General features: G+C 39.0%; 1 protein-coding gene across 15 annotated transcripts in view; it reads right to left on the bottom strand.

Moving 5' to 3' along the window:
* Positions 1–17,669, bottom strand: part of NCOR1 (nuclear receptor corepressor 1) — a 119,615-nt gene that overhangs the window by 33,896 nt on the left and 68,050 nt on the right. For 14 of the 15 annotated variants that reach the window (XM_029081869.2, XM_029081876.2, XM_007672533.3 and 11 more), the window contains 8 exons: positions 15,377–15,507; positions 13,129–13,346; positions 10,528–10,590; positions 8,204–8,343; positions 7,450–7,576; positions 5,654–6,200; positions 4,791–4,920; positions 3,950–4,145 (listed from right to left, as the gene is read on the bottom strand). In XM_029081869.2, coding sequence (XP_028937702.1) covers positions 3,950–4,145; positions 4,791–4,920; positions 5,654–6,200; positions 7,450–7,576; positions 8,204–8,343; positions 10,528–10,590; positions 13,129–13,346; positions 15,377–15,507 — 1,552 coding nt within the window. Of the gene's footprint in view, positions 1–3,941; positions 4,146–4,790; positions 4,921–5,653; positions 6,201–7,449; positions 7,577–8,203; positions 8,344–10,527; positions 10,591–13,128; positions 13,347–15,376; positions 15,508–17,669 lie in introns of those variants that run through there. The other variant, XM_029081878.2, reaches the window with a different exon arrangement.

Here is a 17,669-nt window from a genome sequence, read left to right as displayed (position 1 = left end):
GTGGCAGGGCCACTTGAACTAATATTAAGGGTTCTATATTGTCCAAAGGTCTCCCTGGTATAAACCACATGAGGGAATGAAGAAAAAACAAAAACAAAACAATAATGGGTACACAACATCAATCCAAATCACCTTTAAACAAAAAAGTCCTTGCAGGCAAAAAGGATGCTCACCTTCCTTTCCAGAACGAAGGAAATAGCAGAAATCAATCCTTCTTCCCTCCCATCACACAACTCACCAAGAATTCCAAACCCAACACTGTCTCTGTACCAGGAATTATGGGGATGCTTAGGTGGGCTATACAGCTCACAATTAAGTGGTCAACCCCCTGAGGAACTAAGACAGTCTCCATCTTAACTAAATTCTCTCCTTTTATGTTATCCGGACTTATTGAGCAATACATGGTTTTAGAAAATGTAAATGGCAAAATGTAACTTAGCTGAAATTACAAAATCAAAACTAGGGTTTTAATGATTCATCTTTGCCACTACCCAAATGGTAAAAGTTACTGTAGTCAACTGGTGTATAACAATCTAGTTGTATCTAGATTGCTTCAACCTGCCCAAGAAAAAGTACTTTCATTGGAAATCACAATTATATTTTATGTTCCTCACCTAATATAATTAGAAATAGAGTATTACTCCATCTAGGCAACTACCTATATTTCCAGGAAAATACACAAAAAACAAGCTTCACTGAGGAAAACATTGGATTTCAAAAGGTAGGAGAATTTTCCCTTACAAATACACCTCTTCAGAGCTCTGCTTCTTAAATATGCTGGGCTCAATCAGGTTCAAATTTGTTAATTTCTTAATCCAGCCAGGCGAGGCGGCTATATACTGGCTTAAAAAGAAGCTTGCGTCCAGGGCCTAAAAGAAATCCAATAGCAACCCTTAAAGAAACTTTGTCATTTCCAAGAAACTCGACCAAAATGGAAATGGGAGTTTGCATTAGCGAGTAAATGTCTGAATTTGGTTACTCGGCAATTTGTGTTCTCTGAAGCAAAGGACGTGTGGTACTAGACAAATTGGGATCAAGGATATCACTGTTTAGAGAGGTTAGTAAAAATTTTGAGGGAGGACCACAAATCTACTCTAAAGTTACTTCCCCAAAATGCCTAACACTGAGAGATCAAAAGATAGAGATTTTACTTTAAGGACAAACTAATTAGCATGACATGTATAACTATTACTTGAAATAAGTCCAATTATCAATATATCAGCAATTTCTTGGCAATTTAGTGACACCAGTTTAGCAAGTAAGAAGGTAGGAAGGGAAAGATGGGTTGGACAAAATATACCCCCAACTCAAGAAAATGAGTTAGGTGGAACCTCACATGTACATAAGAAAAACCCCTTGACAGTATATATTCAGTATCCTATACTGACATTCGATATATATCTTTAAGATTGTACATCAGAGGTAACATATCTATGAGTTGACAAGTCTGCCTTATTAAATAGCTGCCTCTCATTTGGCTGCTTACCCTTTAACATGATTACTCTGCAAAAATATCCTGACATGGATCCTGGAGGTTTTAAAATAGAACCTATGGTTGACTCCAAATCACGGAATATTGTGGAAAGCATCCAGACTTAGAATAGCTTTAGGAGAGCAAGAACTATTTTACAAGTAACAGCAGACTTCGGCTTACTTTATTTCTTTTGAAAATTAAATCAGGATAGGGAACTGGGGCCTTATTTGTATTTATATATTGTCTTTATTTTTCCAAGGCCTCAGCGGCAATTCCTCTCTGTGCTGGTAGGCAGCTACTTAACTTTAACCTTCCGTCACTTTATAATCACGAATGCTGGTACTGGGCAACATTTTCAAGTATGTGTCATTTCCTTTCGCTGACATTCCTTGACACTTCCACAATTTCTCCTAACCTGCTCAAAGGCAACTATGTTTCAGAACGGAATTTTTTTATGCTTGTTCTTTCCTCTGAATTGCTGAAACGCATTCAGTCAATTCCGTCACACCACGCATTTGCATCATACAGACTAGATAGACTGAAGTAGGGAATGTTCTTTTGATAACCCTCACCTCTCTGGATAGAACATAACACGAGTGTTGGTTGAAATGGTTGTGGATCTCAAGCCAGGAACCTTGGTATTATCCTCGGCTCATCTAATTTAACCCACATATTCAATGTCACCAAATCCTGTCAGTTCAACCTCCGCTAAAATCCACCATTTCTCCACATCCAAACTGTTACCATGTTAATGCAAGCATTTATTCTATCCCGTCTTGATTACTTGACTTCCCTGCCTCCTGTTTCTCCCCACCCCAGTCCACACTTCATTGAGCTGCCCAGATCATTTTTCTACAATACGTTCAGTCCGTGTCTCCCCACTCCTCAAGGACCTCCCATGGTTGTCCATACTATACTATCTCTGCAAACAGAAACTCCTTACCATAGGCTTTAAAGCATTCAGTCACCTTTCCCCTCTGATTTCCTACTACAACCAGCCTGCAAGCTTTGCTCCTCTGTCAACCTATTCACTGTACTTCGATCTCATCTGTCTTGCCCCGAGCTCCCTCCTTATTTCCTCTTCTCCCATTCCCTTCTAAGTTGCCCTTCTACTAGGATCTGCATACTTTATTTACCCTTCCCTCAGCCTCACAGCACTCCCGTATATATCTGTGATTTAATTTATTTACCTTGATGGCTACCTCCCCTCTAGGCATAAGCTCTTTCTGGGAAGGGAACAACTCAACCAATTCTGTTATACTGTAATCACCCAAGCACTTAATCACCCAGGACTCTGCATACAGTAAGCACTCAATAAATACAATTGATTGCAAGTGTGGATTTTTTTTAATGGTATCTGTTAAGCTCTTACTATGTGTTAAGCACTGTACTAAATGCTGGGGTAGATACAAATTCATCCAGTTGGAGCCTATGTCTCACATAGGGCTCACAGTCTTACACCCCCATTTTACAGATAACTGAGGCACAGAGAAGTTACGTGACTTTTCCAAAGTCACACAGCAGTCAAGTGGAAGAGCTGGGATTGGAACCCAGACCCTCTGACTTCCAGGTCCACGTTCTATTGACTAAACCACATGTTATTGGTAAACCAATGTGCAGCGTTGAACACGAGGTTAGTGCTAACACTTGAATTTTCCAAATAGTGGGGGTCTTTACGAACCAACCCTGTGATTTAGGAGAATTATATTTATGGCCTTTCAAGGCATTAAGACTGGTATACATTAATACAATCTTAACTTCTTTGCTATGTCCTAGTGGAAAGAGCACAGGCCTGAGTCAGAGGACCTGATTTCTAATCCCAGCTCTGCCACTTGACTGCTGTGCAGCCTTGGACAGGTCATCTAATTTATCCTTGCCTCAATTAGTTTATCTCTAAAATGGAGATTGACTGTGAGCCCTACATGGGACACTGGCTCTGTGCAATCTGAGTAGCGTGTTTCTACCCCGGCACTTAATACAGTGTCCAGCACATAGTAAGCACTTAATGAATACCATTTAAAAAAAGTAAAATATGTGAAGTGAAGTCTTTGGGCATTCACTACGGAGCAACTGTTATCTGTTGTTCTGAATAACAAACCTAAATAGAATAAAGCACTTACAGATACTTTGCTTTTAAGGACAATTCTTATCTCACGCCTAGTGATTTCTGATGAATTAAAATCCTACGGTGTGGTTTTGGAAAAGTAAACATGCAGAAGACCATTACTGGAGTCATTTAATTAATAAAAATAATTGCATTTCCCTCTAATGGGTTTATTATATTTAATTTGAGGACATTCCTCTGCAGTCAAAGCTTGGGCGAGCAAATATTCTGCAGGGATGGTTTGCAAATAATTTAGGGTTAAATCACAGGACTGAGTAACCGTTCGGTTTCTTATTCACTCTAGACTAGGCTGGAGTCTCACAAAAGACCTCGACCATTTGGGTCGGTTCCTGGGTTTGAGGTTTACCTACCTTCCCATTCAATGTTTGGGCTCTTGGAGGTGCTACAGGGGCTTGCGGACCGTCTGCACTCCAGATCTATCTGTTCCTGCCTCTGTCGCTGCTCTTCCAGCAGTGCCGACTCATGCATAGCTTTAATGTGCCGCTGAAAGAGGGCATAACCACTCACAGTTGTTCCCATAGGTACGTTACAGGGGGTGCAAGAGACCTATGGAGAGAAGGACAAAACCAACATAATCAACAACATTCCCCAAATCTCCACAGAACTCTGGGTGCTCGAAAGTACTTAGAAGTCATAATCGCTTTCCTTTTTAAGCACTTTTTGGGACAGAGCACTATATGTGTTCTGGTTTCAATCTGAAAAAAAAAAACCAAAACCCCTCCCCTCTTCGGAAATGCAATTCTTGACACTCCATTCACCACTGAAACCAAAGCAGATTAGACTGCAGGAGTTATTGGAATGTGGGGCAGTGATAACGCAACAGTTTTGGGATACGGCACTGAGTCGATCGAAACTATGGAAATAACGTTAGTAAGGAAACTGTAATCAAGATGAAGCTTTGACTAGGATGTTGGTTGGGGTCAGCCAAAGTACACCTAAACCTGTGGTCAAGACTTCAATTAAGCAATCCCAGCACAGACTATGTACTGCTTGATATGCAACCTATGCTACCAATGTATGGCTTTTGCTCTTTTCTAATTGAATGCCTATCCTTATTTTTGCAGTGAGATTGCTAAAATCAGAACGTATTCTGCTACTTAGCAACAACTGCTGGCAGAAACAAATTAAAATACCCCACATTTCTCTCATAGTTTTTCATAAATTTGAAAGGACATTGCTTTCTCCACTTACCATTGGTGGGATGACAGCAGCTCGATGATGAAGTTGTTGCAGGTCCATTGGCCCCGGTTTTAAGGTGGAAGAAACTAGTATGGATCCAGTAGGGTTTAACAGAGACGGCTTTGAGTCCATAGTATACATTCTAGTACAGGGAACAAATCGTTTTTAAAGCACTCCCCGTTTGTTGCTCTCTGGCCAAACCCACTTTAATGTCTAGGCCCAACTAAGGGAACTGGATTGCAATTCATGTTATATTCCACATAAGAGTAACAAATATCACTTAAAATTCCTCCATATTATAACAATATTCCTACATTCACATAACTTAATGATATGACCTGTGAAATTTGGGGACAATTTAAGAGTTCCAAACACCTCTTTCCAGTTTCAGGCAACCAAAACTGAAGCTTTTCATTGGAGTTATATGTGCAAATTAATCTCAAAAATATTCTTATTACCAAAAAAGAGACCAATACTAAATGAGTAGGAGCACATATAAATTAAGTCCATCATTCCTGCAAGGGAGGCCCTCTATTCCTTCTAGAAGAAAAACAAAGCTCACGGTCTAAAATAACCTCAGAATAGCTGTCTCCTAAACAATCCCTATTTGATAGAACTATGCAACTCATCTATTTCATGTCATAATGAAATAATGATCGGCCAATTACTTTTACCTAATGGAATCCCTTCACTCATTTAATGGAAGATCGATGCAATCTCTTTACCCATTTATTGGAATATCATTCTCCATGTTACACTGAGCCTTGTACACCCACCTCAATTATCTTCCGAGTGACCTGGCCCATAAATGTCTACTCTTCAAATTAACTAGCAGTAAACGCTGAAAAGGTATGGCTTGTTTTGCTCGGTCTCACCTTTGCCTCTCAGGTTCTCCGTCAACCTCTTCATCAGCACTGCAAGTAGCACTAGAATCGTTGTCAGACTGGGATTCTGGCCTTGCGACATTAGATTGCTGGGCCAGGCCAAACTCCATTTCTTCGGGTTCAGTCTTCTCTTTCGGTCTTTCCAAATCTCTCTCTTTGGTATCGTTCTCTATTTTGACTTGAATGTTCTCTGGTATCCTCATTTCCACATCAAGAGGCTCAGCTTTGGCATGCACTGGGAGGCACAGGACAGGCTTAGTTTCAGGGATGTGGCTTCTACTGTCCACTTCCATAGACTCCTCTCCATCGTTGTTGACTTCTTCCTTTACTTGGGGTTCCTCATTTTCATTTTCGGCAGGTTTTGTACTTGGAACCGCTGAAGATGGCGGGGTGTTGGATACTGTTTTAATAGTGGGATCTTGCTCTGCTGGGGTCTCAGTGGTTAACCTAGAAGAAGCATTTTCGGTTGTGTCTTCACCGGGCTTGACAGCTTCAACTGGTGAGGGAGCACTCTCTGTATCAGAACTATTTTCAGCACCTTAAAGACAATGTAGTATTGGCCTTCGATTATTTAACAGTTTTCAAATAGATGCTATGCAATAGACATACTGAAAGGACATTTCAACATTTAAAAAAAGGTTTAAATTACTATTTTAACCATTTACAATTAAACAATTATATGACTCCGTAGAAATAATTCAGACATAGTTGAGAGTTAAAACTGTTCTCTAAAATGGAAATTGCTCCTGTTTAGCTTTTCCCTTTCTTAGGCTGTTTACCATCTACTACATATGTAAATTAACCTTTTCCACAGCAGATTAAAATTCTCAGACACATGACCAATATGCTGAAACTTCCTACACAGGTGGGAGACTGGATCTATTCTGAAGGTAGGACAGGCAGACTTCCCTGCAGCTCAGAAAGACTAAAGGGCACCAAAAGGAAACAATGGGATAAAGCCTAATAGCAATTTTGTTTTCAAGTTATGAAACTTTACTGCCTCAGTAATTTTGCTGTCCTGTACAATTTTCCTAGTCTACCTTAAAAGTATTTTAGAAATAAACTTGTCTTTTAAGCTCCAACTTTGCTTTTGTGTTGGTGTCACTCCTCATAGGTTCCAGTCGATGCAGAGATGCACATTCCTTTAATTATTAAGTTGTCATGAAACATTGAACTTTCTAAGACAGATTTAGGAGTGTTTACACTTAGAAAGACCGCCTAGCAAATGTGATACAGTATGTCTAGATAAATTCATCCCTCTTTAAAAAACCTGAAAAGTGAATTCACGCAGCTATTCCTTAAATGCAAAATATCAACAAGTCTAACATTTTAGAACTCGGACTAGAACATGTCCACATTATGATCTGACTGCAAACGAATTTAAACTTTGACAAACATTGCCAAATTGCCAGCTCAGATTTACAAATGACAATGACAACTCCACCCTGTGATACCTGGAAGAAAGTACTATACATTCATTCAGTTTATGGTGCTTAAAAGAGGCCTTGCCATTCTAATGGTCTGGGGTATACCTAGATTAAGAATCACAAATCACTGTAATATTCCTGCTGTACTTTAAATACCATTGCATAAAACATTTTTCCCATTCATCTTCCATGAAATATTAAGCTATTTATGATACTGAAATACTAATTCAGAGTTTTATGGCTGTAATACAGTTTAACTGAATAGGATTATTTATTCGGCTCCAGTTTCCACTACTTCTGTTAAAGATTAAATAGGTCTTCAGACAGTGAGTAACCAGTATCTGTTGAGGTCCTACTTACCTTCACTATCTTCTGGATTCTCTTCTTCATTAGAGGCTTCAATATCTTCATCTTCTTGGGCGGATACAGTAGATGCTACACTTTCACATTGTGATACATCCCGCTCTTCACGGGGCTTTCGTGAAGACTAAAGCAAAAGAAAGAATGAATTTAAGAGACTTTAACTACTTTGTATCCTTCAAAATACTGTATCAATCACATTTTCTGAACGCTTGTCATTTGAACACTGCTTAAACCCTTAATCAGTCTGATATTTATCAATTCAAATCATTTGGGGACTGGAAGAGACCTTGAAAAGACTATAGTGATTACCTCTCTGTTGTCCTTAAATAACATAAAGTAATCACTACTCAAAGATGTACACGGTGAATACTACAAGTTCTCTTACATAGATTCTGCAAGATGGCAGCCCCTGCAATATACTTCTATGCACATATTTTACAAAATATGATGATGATGCTATTTGTTAAGCGCTTACTATGTGCTAAACACTGTTCTAAGCACTGACACTGTCTATAAGTGCTGGAAGGACTACTAAGGATGTTTTAACAATACAGGGTTAGAGGAAATTTCATAAAGGAAGTGGATACAATAAGTATATTAAATTGTTTCTATTTCTGTAAGTTGCAAAAAAAATTAGAGGCAAGACAAACTTTCTAGAATGAAATCACTACATTTTTTTCTTTTTAGGGGCTAATTCCAGAGAGCAAATAGCAGTTCTAAAATAAATTTTATAATATTGTAGTATACTTACTTTCTGCTTGTGCTGCTGAAGGAGATTGTCTAGATTGTGTCTCCTTTTGTAGTTAAAATAAAAGTTTTTACACTGAGCTTCACTTTTAGTTCCCACCATTTTGGCAATTGCTGCCCAGTTGCGACCATGTTCAACTAACCCTGTACAAAAAACGACAGATGAGTATATGGTTAAGAACATAAGAAATGTCACAAATGGGTTAGCCCCAATGGGTCCCTTCAGCCCAGCATTCTTGGTGTCTTCAAAGGATCCTTGGAAGAACACTGACAGTTAAGCTTCTTGACATTCAGCTTGATATGGATGTAAAAAAAGTCCAGCAGCTCCAACTTGAACCTCCACATCTACAACTTCCCTGTTGTAAGAATAATGACAATACAGTGGCATTTGATGAGCACTCACTACGTGCCAAGCACTGTACTAAGTGCTGGGGTGGATACAGGCTACTCAGTTTGTTCACCTTCTCTGTCTGGTATGGGGTTCACAGTCTAAGCAAGAGAAATAGGTATTTAATCACCATTTTACAGATTAGGAAACAGAGGCACAAACAAGTTAAGCTACTTGCCCAAAGTGAGACAAATACGCACACAGAAACAGATGGACACAGACACATACACACACTCGCAGAGGTACAGAGCCAGGATTAGAACCACTAGGCCACGCTGCTTCTTGATCGGATTCAATCTGGGGTTGTACAACTTCCTGGGGTAACAAACTGCAAATACTAAGTACTGTTTGCAATGTTTTGGGAGCTTTTTAACCTATTAACTTCGAGTTTTACTGAGTGCCCTCCATCTTGTACATGGTTGGTCTCTGTACTCCCTAAAGACTTCACTTACTGTCAGATTTAACTCTGTGTGTGGGAATGTGTGTGTGTGACTGAAAAAGCCATGCCAGGTCCTAGAATTCTCACCAAAGTGTACAAACACAAAGACTGCCCTTTGTTATTATGTTGTGCTATTTGCAGCGCTTGGCTTTTTTTTTTTTTTTTGGCTTTTGCTCTGTCTCACAATCCTCTTAAAACTTCTACTCCTTTCATAACTGTGGGAATTGGAGAATGATAATTCAGTGTTCAACCTGTCCATAACTTTCAGGGTTATGTAGATTTAAGTTATGAACCCCTTGGCTTTTCTTTTTCCATTTTTGTCCATCCAACTTCATAGGGAAGTTGAACTACATCCCTCATGCCTCATCTTGATTTGCTCTTCTCAGTACCATCTCTAGATTTACTAGGTTCTTCCTAAATAACAGACTGGAACTGTTTTGTTTTACATGCATATATACAAATCCTCCAAACCGAGTTTATGGTGAAAGCTATGTACTTAAATTGTTATTCACTGGGTAAACACATGGTGTACACTACACATTAAAAATGGCTTACACAAGCCTCCAAGCAGAACAGCAAGGTATCATTTGCAATCACAAAGACACCCTTTGTAAAACAGCAAATGAGGCTACCTGATCACTGCCCATGACTGCAAATTCATTGCAAAATTAAGATCTTTGCCTGTAAGGCAAAAGTCTGTTTTGCAAGACATACTCAATGGTGTTCAAGAGGTGTTTTGAAAATTATCACCTGGGGGGCCAGTATTAATAGCTTTGTGGTTCATAATAGTGTGGTCAGAAAGCTGTGCCTTGAGTAAACATTAGAAAGTTTATGCAAGCTCATTTCCCAAAAGCAAAATTTTATTTTCGTTATTTAAATGATTCAGCATGAACTCATCAAAAATTGGAAAGCAGAATGCTTTCAATCCCATTTTGGTAAAGGAAAGCAATTGCTGCCTACTTAAAATCTGTACAGCTTACCCAGGGACAAAAACTGAGATGGACACCATTCCATAAATCATCTAATCCAACAAGTAATGAAAACTCAAGCCTTATTCTGGTAATTTGTAAACAGTCCTTCAAACAATAATCAAATAAATTAGCTTCCCACAAGAAACATCTAGTCTTTCAAAATTATAAACTTCAGCTCCCACGATAGCTTCAATCTGCAGAAGTGCAAATAGCGATCAAACTCATTAATAAAGTAACAAGTGAATGCACAGTTCAGAATCTATGTTGATTTTCACCCATGTGCTTTTCTGGGCACCTCTTCATTTGGTTTTAAAATCAGAAATTTACCCTCAAAACCTTCAAATTTTCTTCGATTTACACTGTTTTTGTTTGATGTTTACTGAGGACACATAGGAGTACCTTCCAAGCGCTTATTACAGTGCTCTGTACACAGTAAGCACTCAATAAATACGATTGAATGAATTAGTCAATCTAATGTTAATAATGGCCAAAATTTTGAACTGCCACAAAATGGTATTAAATGCCTTTACCTTTTTTAGCCACTTCCATTTCTTCTTCTGTCCAGCGAGAGGTCTCCACAGGTTCTGTGGAGGCTGAAATGAGAAGAATAAATCCCATCAAGCAAAGACAAACAGGATTCTTCTTTTTAGAACCCATCTCCAGAGAAGGTCTTACATGAGAAGTTTTGATGTTCTCTTCATTGCCTGTTTTTACAGGCCTACTGGTTGATTCTGGAGCCATTGTAATAATAATAATGGCATTTGTTAAGCACTTACTATGTGCAAAGCACTGTTCTAAGCTCTGGGGAGGATACAAGGTGATCAGGTTGTCTCCTGTGGGGCCCACAGTCTTAATCTCCATTTTACAGATGGGGTAACTGAGGCACAGAAAAGTTGAGTGACTTGCCCAAAGTCACACAGCTGACAAGTGGCTGAGCGGGAATTTGAACCCATTACCTCTGACTCCCAAGCCCAGGCACTTTCCACTGAGCCAAGTTGCTTCTCTAAGTACTAGGTGGAGCCCTCGACAGACAGACCACAGGAGGCCAGGAGTGCTGTGAGATGCTTGCCCAAAGAGATGCCAATACTCCAGGTATCCGGAAACTCCATCTGAGAGAAACGGGGTCCTTTAACAGGGAAGGGAGTCCCTGAACACTAAACTCCAAGCTACACAAAGCTTCCAGTGTGTTGTGACGTTCTTCTCTATACAATTTCCCATTGTTCCACCATCCAGGAATGGCTTGACACATACACAGGGTGCCTAGTTCCAAGTACAGCTTCAAGCCACACATCTATGGGTGGCCAGAGATGGATGTCATAAATGATGATTCAACAATCTGGTGCACTCTTAGGTGCCAGGACACGATTTCTAGCTGCCAGAGGTAAACTGGCAAATAGGTTGAACTCTGGTTTTAAAGCAAATGACCTAAGCTAGAACAAGGAAAGATTCAGGGACCGCTTAACATTCTTTAGCTTACAACAGTTCATCAGAGTTGCTCAACCACTGCCAAAACATTATACTCTTCCAACTGCAAAGTGCAATCACTTTCATGCTCATTTCCAACCAATTATTCAACTTTTATGCTCCACAAAAGTTAACATGGATAAAGAATAAGGATTTGATTCACCAAAATTACTTTAGACAGACTATTTTAAAGAAATAAAGAAGCTCCAAATGAACTATGGAAAATCTAGCACATTTTAAACCCCTGAAATACCTTCAAGATTTTTTTTTAAATCATTCATCTAAATAAGCTTACTTTCTTTATTGAGCTCTTGGAATAACAAGACTGTTTGCACACACTTATGTCAGACCTATTTGGTATATCGCTCTCTCCCATCATTCAAGCTGTAACTTTCAACAGCAGCCCATGTCCCATACGAAGAAAAACAAAGTACACGCAAATGTCGTACCAAGCAATGCTTTCAATACAAACTACAAACTCTAGCAAATCTTAATCTGAATTCAGAAGACGAAAATGAATGCAGCACCATCAATTTAAAATAATTTTTTTTTAAATGATGACTATTTTAAAGAAATTGTAGAACTTCACAAAAAGATGTCTTGGCAAACATACTGTTCTTGGGAAAGTTATTTTTTAGTTTCCAGCAATAAGTAATGCCACATGAGCATTTAATTTTCTTTTCTGACATTAGGCCACTTTCTAACCACAGGGCAGGCAGAACGTGAACAACAGTGAACTGAAACATCTCTTAATAGAGTCGGTCATAGACTGAAGGAGATAAATATAAAAGGCTGAATAAATAATAGCTCTCCAGCAAAGCAACAAAAATCCTTTAACCCAAAGTGCCCTGTGTCTGGCCTTCTAAGACTCAAACGAAGATTGAATTTTATTATTGCTATATTGAAAAGATTCCAAAGAACTCTCCATTTGAAGAGTTTGAAAAGTATTTCTCAAATTGTGTGAAGTTTTAAAATAATAGGAGTTTCTATTTTCACTTATCCATATTTCCAGTCTTTTTTTTTTCCATCTGTCAAATAATTGTATGTTTACCTTTTCCGTTTGATTATACAATGTTTGAGGGCAGGGACGAGAATCTTTTACCTCTGTTATTCTCTCCTGAGCAATTACTAGAGTGTTGCATACACAGCATGCACTCAATAATAGCTATTGATTGATTATTCTCTGCTTTGTCTACGGAATAGTCAACAGGCCCTTGAACAATCACAGAGACCACTGGCTAGCTTTATTAAATTGGGGATACTTTAAACAGGCCAAGTGAAAGTTAAATACATGGCACAGTAACTACTAGTATAAGAAAGACTGTTTTCCAGTCCTAACCATCTAAGATTAAGAAGGTTTAGTTCTTTTTCCAGGATCACTAAAGACACAGTGGAGATTCTAGGCTTAGAGAATGTTTTCCCTATGAGTTAATTTTTTTTTGACTGTGCAAGAAAAAGTTTTGGGGGGTCAGTGTAGACAGAACATGAGGGTTTGGCATGAGGCTGTGGGCAGGGATTGTTTGTATTTTCCCAAGCGCTTAGTACAACTGCTCTGCACACAGTAAGCGCTCGGTAAATACGATTGAACGAATGAGGTTCCAAAAAAAAAAGGATAAGTTTATAGACACTATTCAGGTTTTATAATCTTCAAATACTAGGCTACTCACAAGGCTCTGGTGGAGGTGGCAACGGAGGAGGCGGCTCTTCGGTAGCAGCAGCTGCAGCAGCACTGGCTGCCGCGGCTTCGTTCGTCATTGACCTGGTTATCCGGCCCTTCCGGCGCCCCTGACTGTTGGCGGTCTTTCGGCCCCGGGGGGTGGCCTGCTCCCTCTCCTCAGTTTCCTCTGCTGCCACTTCTGCCTTGTCTTTTTCTTTGGCATTTTCTCTGCAGAGAAAGAGATGGTGCGTTAGGCCAAGATAAACGGACGAGCAAAATTGTAAAACGACGACGACTGGAGGGGGCTGGGAAGAAGCTGGAGCTACTGTCTTGCAGCCCAAAGCTTCTCTGCCATAAGGTCTTCCAAGAAGACCAACCCATTGGAATGGGGCAATCAGAAGCTGGACCTCCATCCACACAGCTCTCCAACCACTACAGTTCAAGAGAGGCACCTCTTTCCCTTGTCTGTTTAGAGGGAAGGTCGGAATCATCCGTCGAAAAGTATGGGTGGGCCTTGTTCGAAATCATGAAGATTTCAAGAAATAATTGCACCACTCACACTCTCTTGTCCCAAACAATCTGATTCCTGCTGGGGCAGCGGGTGAAATAAGTGAATAAGCAGGCAGAAGTGCAGGATATTGCGAAGTGCATGCAATTATTTGACACGTAAGACCCATTAGCTGCCAAAGTAACTGCTGCATAGTGCCCAGCCCACACCATGGCATCACAAACCAACAGGGCAGTAGGCAGGTAAATGCCAAGGTGGGCTTAATAATAATAATTTGGTATTTGTTAAGCACTTACTATGTGCCAAGCACTGTTCTAAGCACTGGGGAGATACAAGCTAATCAGGTTGTCCCATGCAGGGCTCACAGTGTTAATCTCCCTTTTCCAGATGAGGTAACAGGCACAGAGAAGTTAAGTGACTTGCCCAAAGTCACACAGCTGACACGTGGCAGTCGAGATTAGAACTCACGACCTCTGATTCCCCAGCCCGTGCTCTTTCCACTGAGCCACGCTGCTTCTCATCATGACCAATGTCAGACATTTTCAGGATTCTTATTGAGCCTGTCAATCATACAAGATGCCTTAGGTGGTTCTTTGGTCAGAACCTAGCACCAGGAGCAGAGGCCCAACGAGTGCTTGTCTGCTTCTACCTGTTTCCAAACCCCTACTGTGGCAAAGGGTGGATGAGACAAATGTTCCTGGTGGGCAATTTGAAACAGATTAGAAATCTAACTCAATTAACAAATTAAAACCTAAATAGTAGAATGATTATTTTAAAACTCAGCCGTTTTCTGAACTGATTTGTTCAGACATTTCTAAACAGGATATTTAAAATGGCTGATGACACTAAACAACCACTATTCCCAAGATCAATGAAATTTAAGAAGATGGCTTCATACTGATCACATTTTATTCAGAATTATAACTACACTGGAAATCTTCCACTTCCAGGTTCGGCTGCATTTTTTCTAGGTGACAAAATATTCCCAAAAGGGTATCTCTAGACTGTGAGCCCGTTGTTGAGTAGGGATTGTCTCTATCTGTAGCCGAATTGTACTTTCCAAGCACTTAGTAAAGTGCTCTGCACACAGTAAGTGTTCAATAAATACGACTGAATAAATGAAAAAGGCCACACCCCAATATTGTGATGATTAATGGCCCTAGTGGACCTAGATGGACTTAGACTATATAAGATATTGAGAAGCAGTATGGTCTATTGGAAGGAGCACTGGCCTGGAAGTCAAAGGTCCTAATCCCAATTCCACCTGTTGTTTGTGTGTGACCTTGGACAAGTCACAACTTCTCTGTGCCTCAGTTACCTCATTTTTAAAATAGGGGTTGAGACTGAGTCCTATGTAGGACAGGGACTGTGTTCAACCTGATTTTCTTGTATCTAGTCCAGCACTTGGCACAGTGCCTAGCATATAGTAAGTGCTTAACAAATACCATAAAAAGAGATATAAGTTCCAGAATATTGAGTGCGCATGCTCCTACCATTTTAAAACTCTCCCCTTCACAGAGAAATAGAATGAAAACTGATACCCTTGAGAAGTGAAACTAACCTTGCGCAGAGGCAAATGCAAATTTACCCTAAAATGATTAGTACCAAATCAATAAAAATGATGGTTTAATCAACAGCTTGCTTATCAAAGCTTATTGCTTCTTTTTAAGATAGCATTTCATCCAATTAAAAGATCAGCATTCCTTTCTTAAAAATTGAGATTAAAAACACTCTCATGAATATAACTCACTTTGATTCCTCTTTCTCGTCCTTTTCTTCTTCGTCTTTCTTTTCCTCTTCTTTCTTTTCTGTTTTTTCTGTTTTATCATCTTCTACTTTTTCATCTACTTTTTCTTCCTGCGAGGGGCGTGCAATTTGTTGCTAAAATAAGAAATGAAGGCAAAAAGTAAAAAATTAGTTGACAACACCCAATGTACAGGATAATTTAGGGCTTTGTTCCAATATGTATATTAATGATTTTCATATTTGAATACACCAAATTATATAAATACATATCTACTGTACTTTGTTTAAACTATCATATACAGTTTATATCCATTACTTATGTAATAATACAGATTATACACAGATAAATGTTTAAATGAAGTACAGTAGATTTCACTTATACCAGAATTTGTGGAAAAGGGTTCCCCTCCATGATATAAGTATCCCAAGTTTTAAAAAAAAAAAGTTTATCCAGGAACAAAAACAGATGATTTGAGCTAGCAAAGCAGCTTCCTTCTTTTTTTCCCCCCAGTTAGGAACGCTCCATAGAGTCACAACAAACAACCTAGAAAGCAGAAGGAAGCAGTCAATTTGTTGTATTTATTGAGCACTTACTGTGTGCAGAACACTGCCCTAAATGCTTGGGAGAGTACAACAGAACAGAATTGGTGGACACAATCCTGCCCCACAAAGAGTTTACAGTCTAGAAGGGAAGCCCAGCCTCTATTAATGGCTTTGCTGCCTATGGAGATGGCCCCAAAAGGAGTGGGTGTGGGTCTTCAATGGCACCCCACTTTCAAGGGGCAATGGTCTTCCCCAAAGTACTATACACACAGTTAAGACCTCTATTATTTCAATTTTGTTTAAAATGTTTCAACTTTCTGAATTCCACAATCAGCAGGTAATACAAAATGGAGGCACTCTCAGGGTATTTATAATGATGAAAGAAGCTTTCAATTAAAAAAAGGAACTAAAGAAGGATTAATGAATTAGAGACAGGCCTCAGACATGACACAATTAGTTCCTGAAAAGTGTGTTTAATTAGAACATAATCAGAACCAATTTTCTCCTAAAAATGTTATAAGTAGGGGTCTGGCTCCTGAACCAAGGAGGATAGCCTGTTCTTAGCAAAATTACCCAGAATTACAGTCAGTGAGAGATAAGTAGCATAGTTACATTAATGTGTTTATATTGAGTCAGAGAGGCATCAGGATAAATCACAAATAAAATGGGTGTTCTGGCCTGTCCTGATTCTGCAGGGTGACCAGCTAACTCCACTTTCTCCCCTCTTCTATTCCCAAGCTTCTGTTATATTTTTCAAAACGCTTTTCTCCTAAACTTGCCTCCTCCCAACTGTAACTTTTAAAATTGTTTCCCCATTTGTGTCGCTCCTGTGCATTCCTCACTTTCTGTACATCCAGAGTTAGCACAGTAAAGGAAACTAGCATTGTAAAGTTAAACCTTAACTGGTGAAGCTGCAAGATGGTGCAGAACCATTTTAAGCTTTGTTAATTTTAACTTCAAGCATCGTAGGCTAAGGGTCAATTATTGAGTGGCATTTTTTCAATACTGTGAGCCAAGCACTACAGTAAGCAACTGGAAGAGGTACAGTGGCATTGCCACTGCTTTGCAAAAATCACTATTATTAACTTTTAGTAAAATTTACTAGGTCATAAGAAACTCTGAACACCATTATTAATGTAACAAAATGAATGCATATAAAAATTTTAAGGAAGGAAGGGGATTTAAAGGTCAGACCCTAAAGAAATCTAACCCAAATATTTACAAAATCTACTTTGAGGGCCGGTAGAACATTAAAATGTGAAGATGGTTTTGATGGTTACTTTGGAAAACAATCACCACCCTAAGAATGTTTGTTGAAATGTTAACCATGTAAATGCCAAATATAATTGTTTCCTGTTGTGTTGCTAAGAGGCAGTGTTACTTTGCTAAAAGATCTGCTGCGCAATTTTAAATGCAGTTATTACATATACAATTTAATTAGTAAAAAGCTTACACATTTTAATGATTTGGTGAATTAGTGTCCATTTGAATATTCTGATAATTACTTGTAGTCTGAAGAAATCCATGCAAGGATTTTCTCCACTACCCAGAGCAGCCTCTATTTTACTTTTAATTAAAGAAAGCATGTCAAATCTGGCTTCAGTCAAAAAGTCTCAGTCCATTTAAAATACAAGGATTTTTAATATTTTAATATTTAATATTTATTTCAATATTTTAAAATTAAAATTAATCAAGGTAAAATATAAAATACTGAGAGAAAATACAAAAATGAACAAGTTTTTTTAACACAACAT

The sequence above is a fragment of the Ornithorhynchus anatinus genome, chromosome 17, assembly GCF_004115215.2.
Source record: "Ornithorhynchus anatinus isolate Pmale09 chromosome 17, mOrnAna1.pri.v4, whole genome shotgun sequence".
Lineage (NCBI taxonomy): Eukaryota > Metazoa > Chordata > Mammalia > Monotremata > Ornithorhynchidae > Ornithorhynchus > Ornithorhynchus anatinus.
This window is presented reverse-complemented; position numbering and strand designations above follow the sequence as displayed.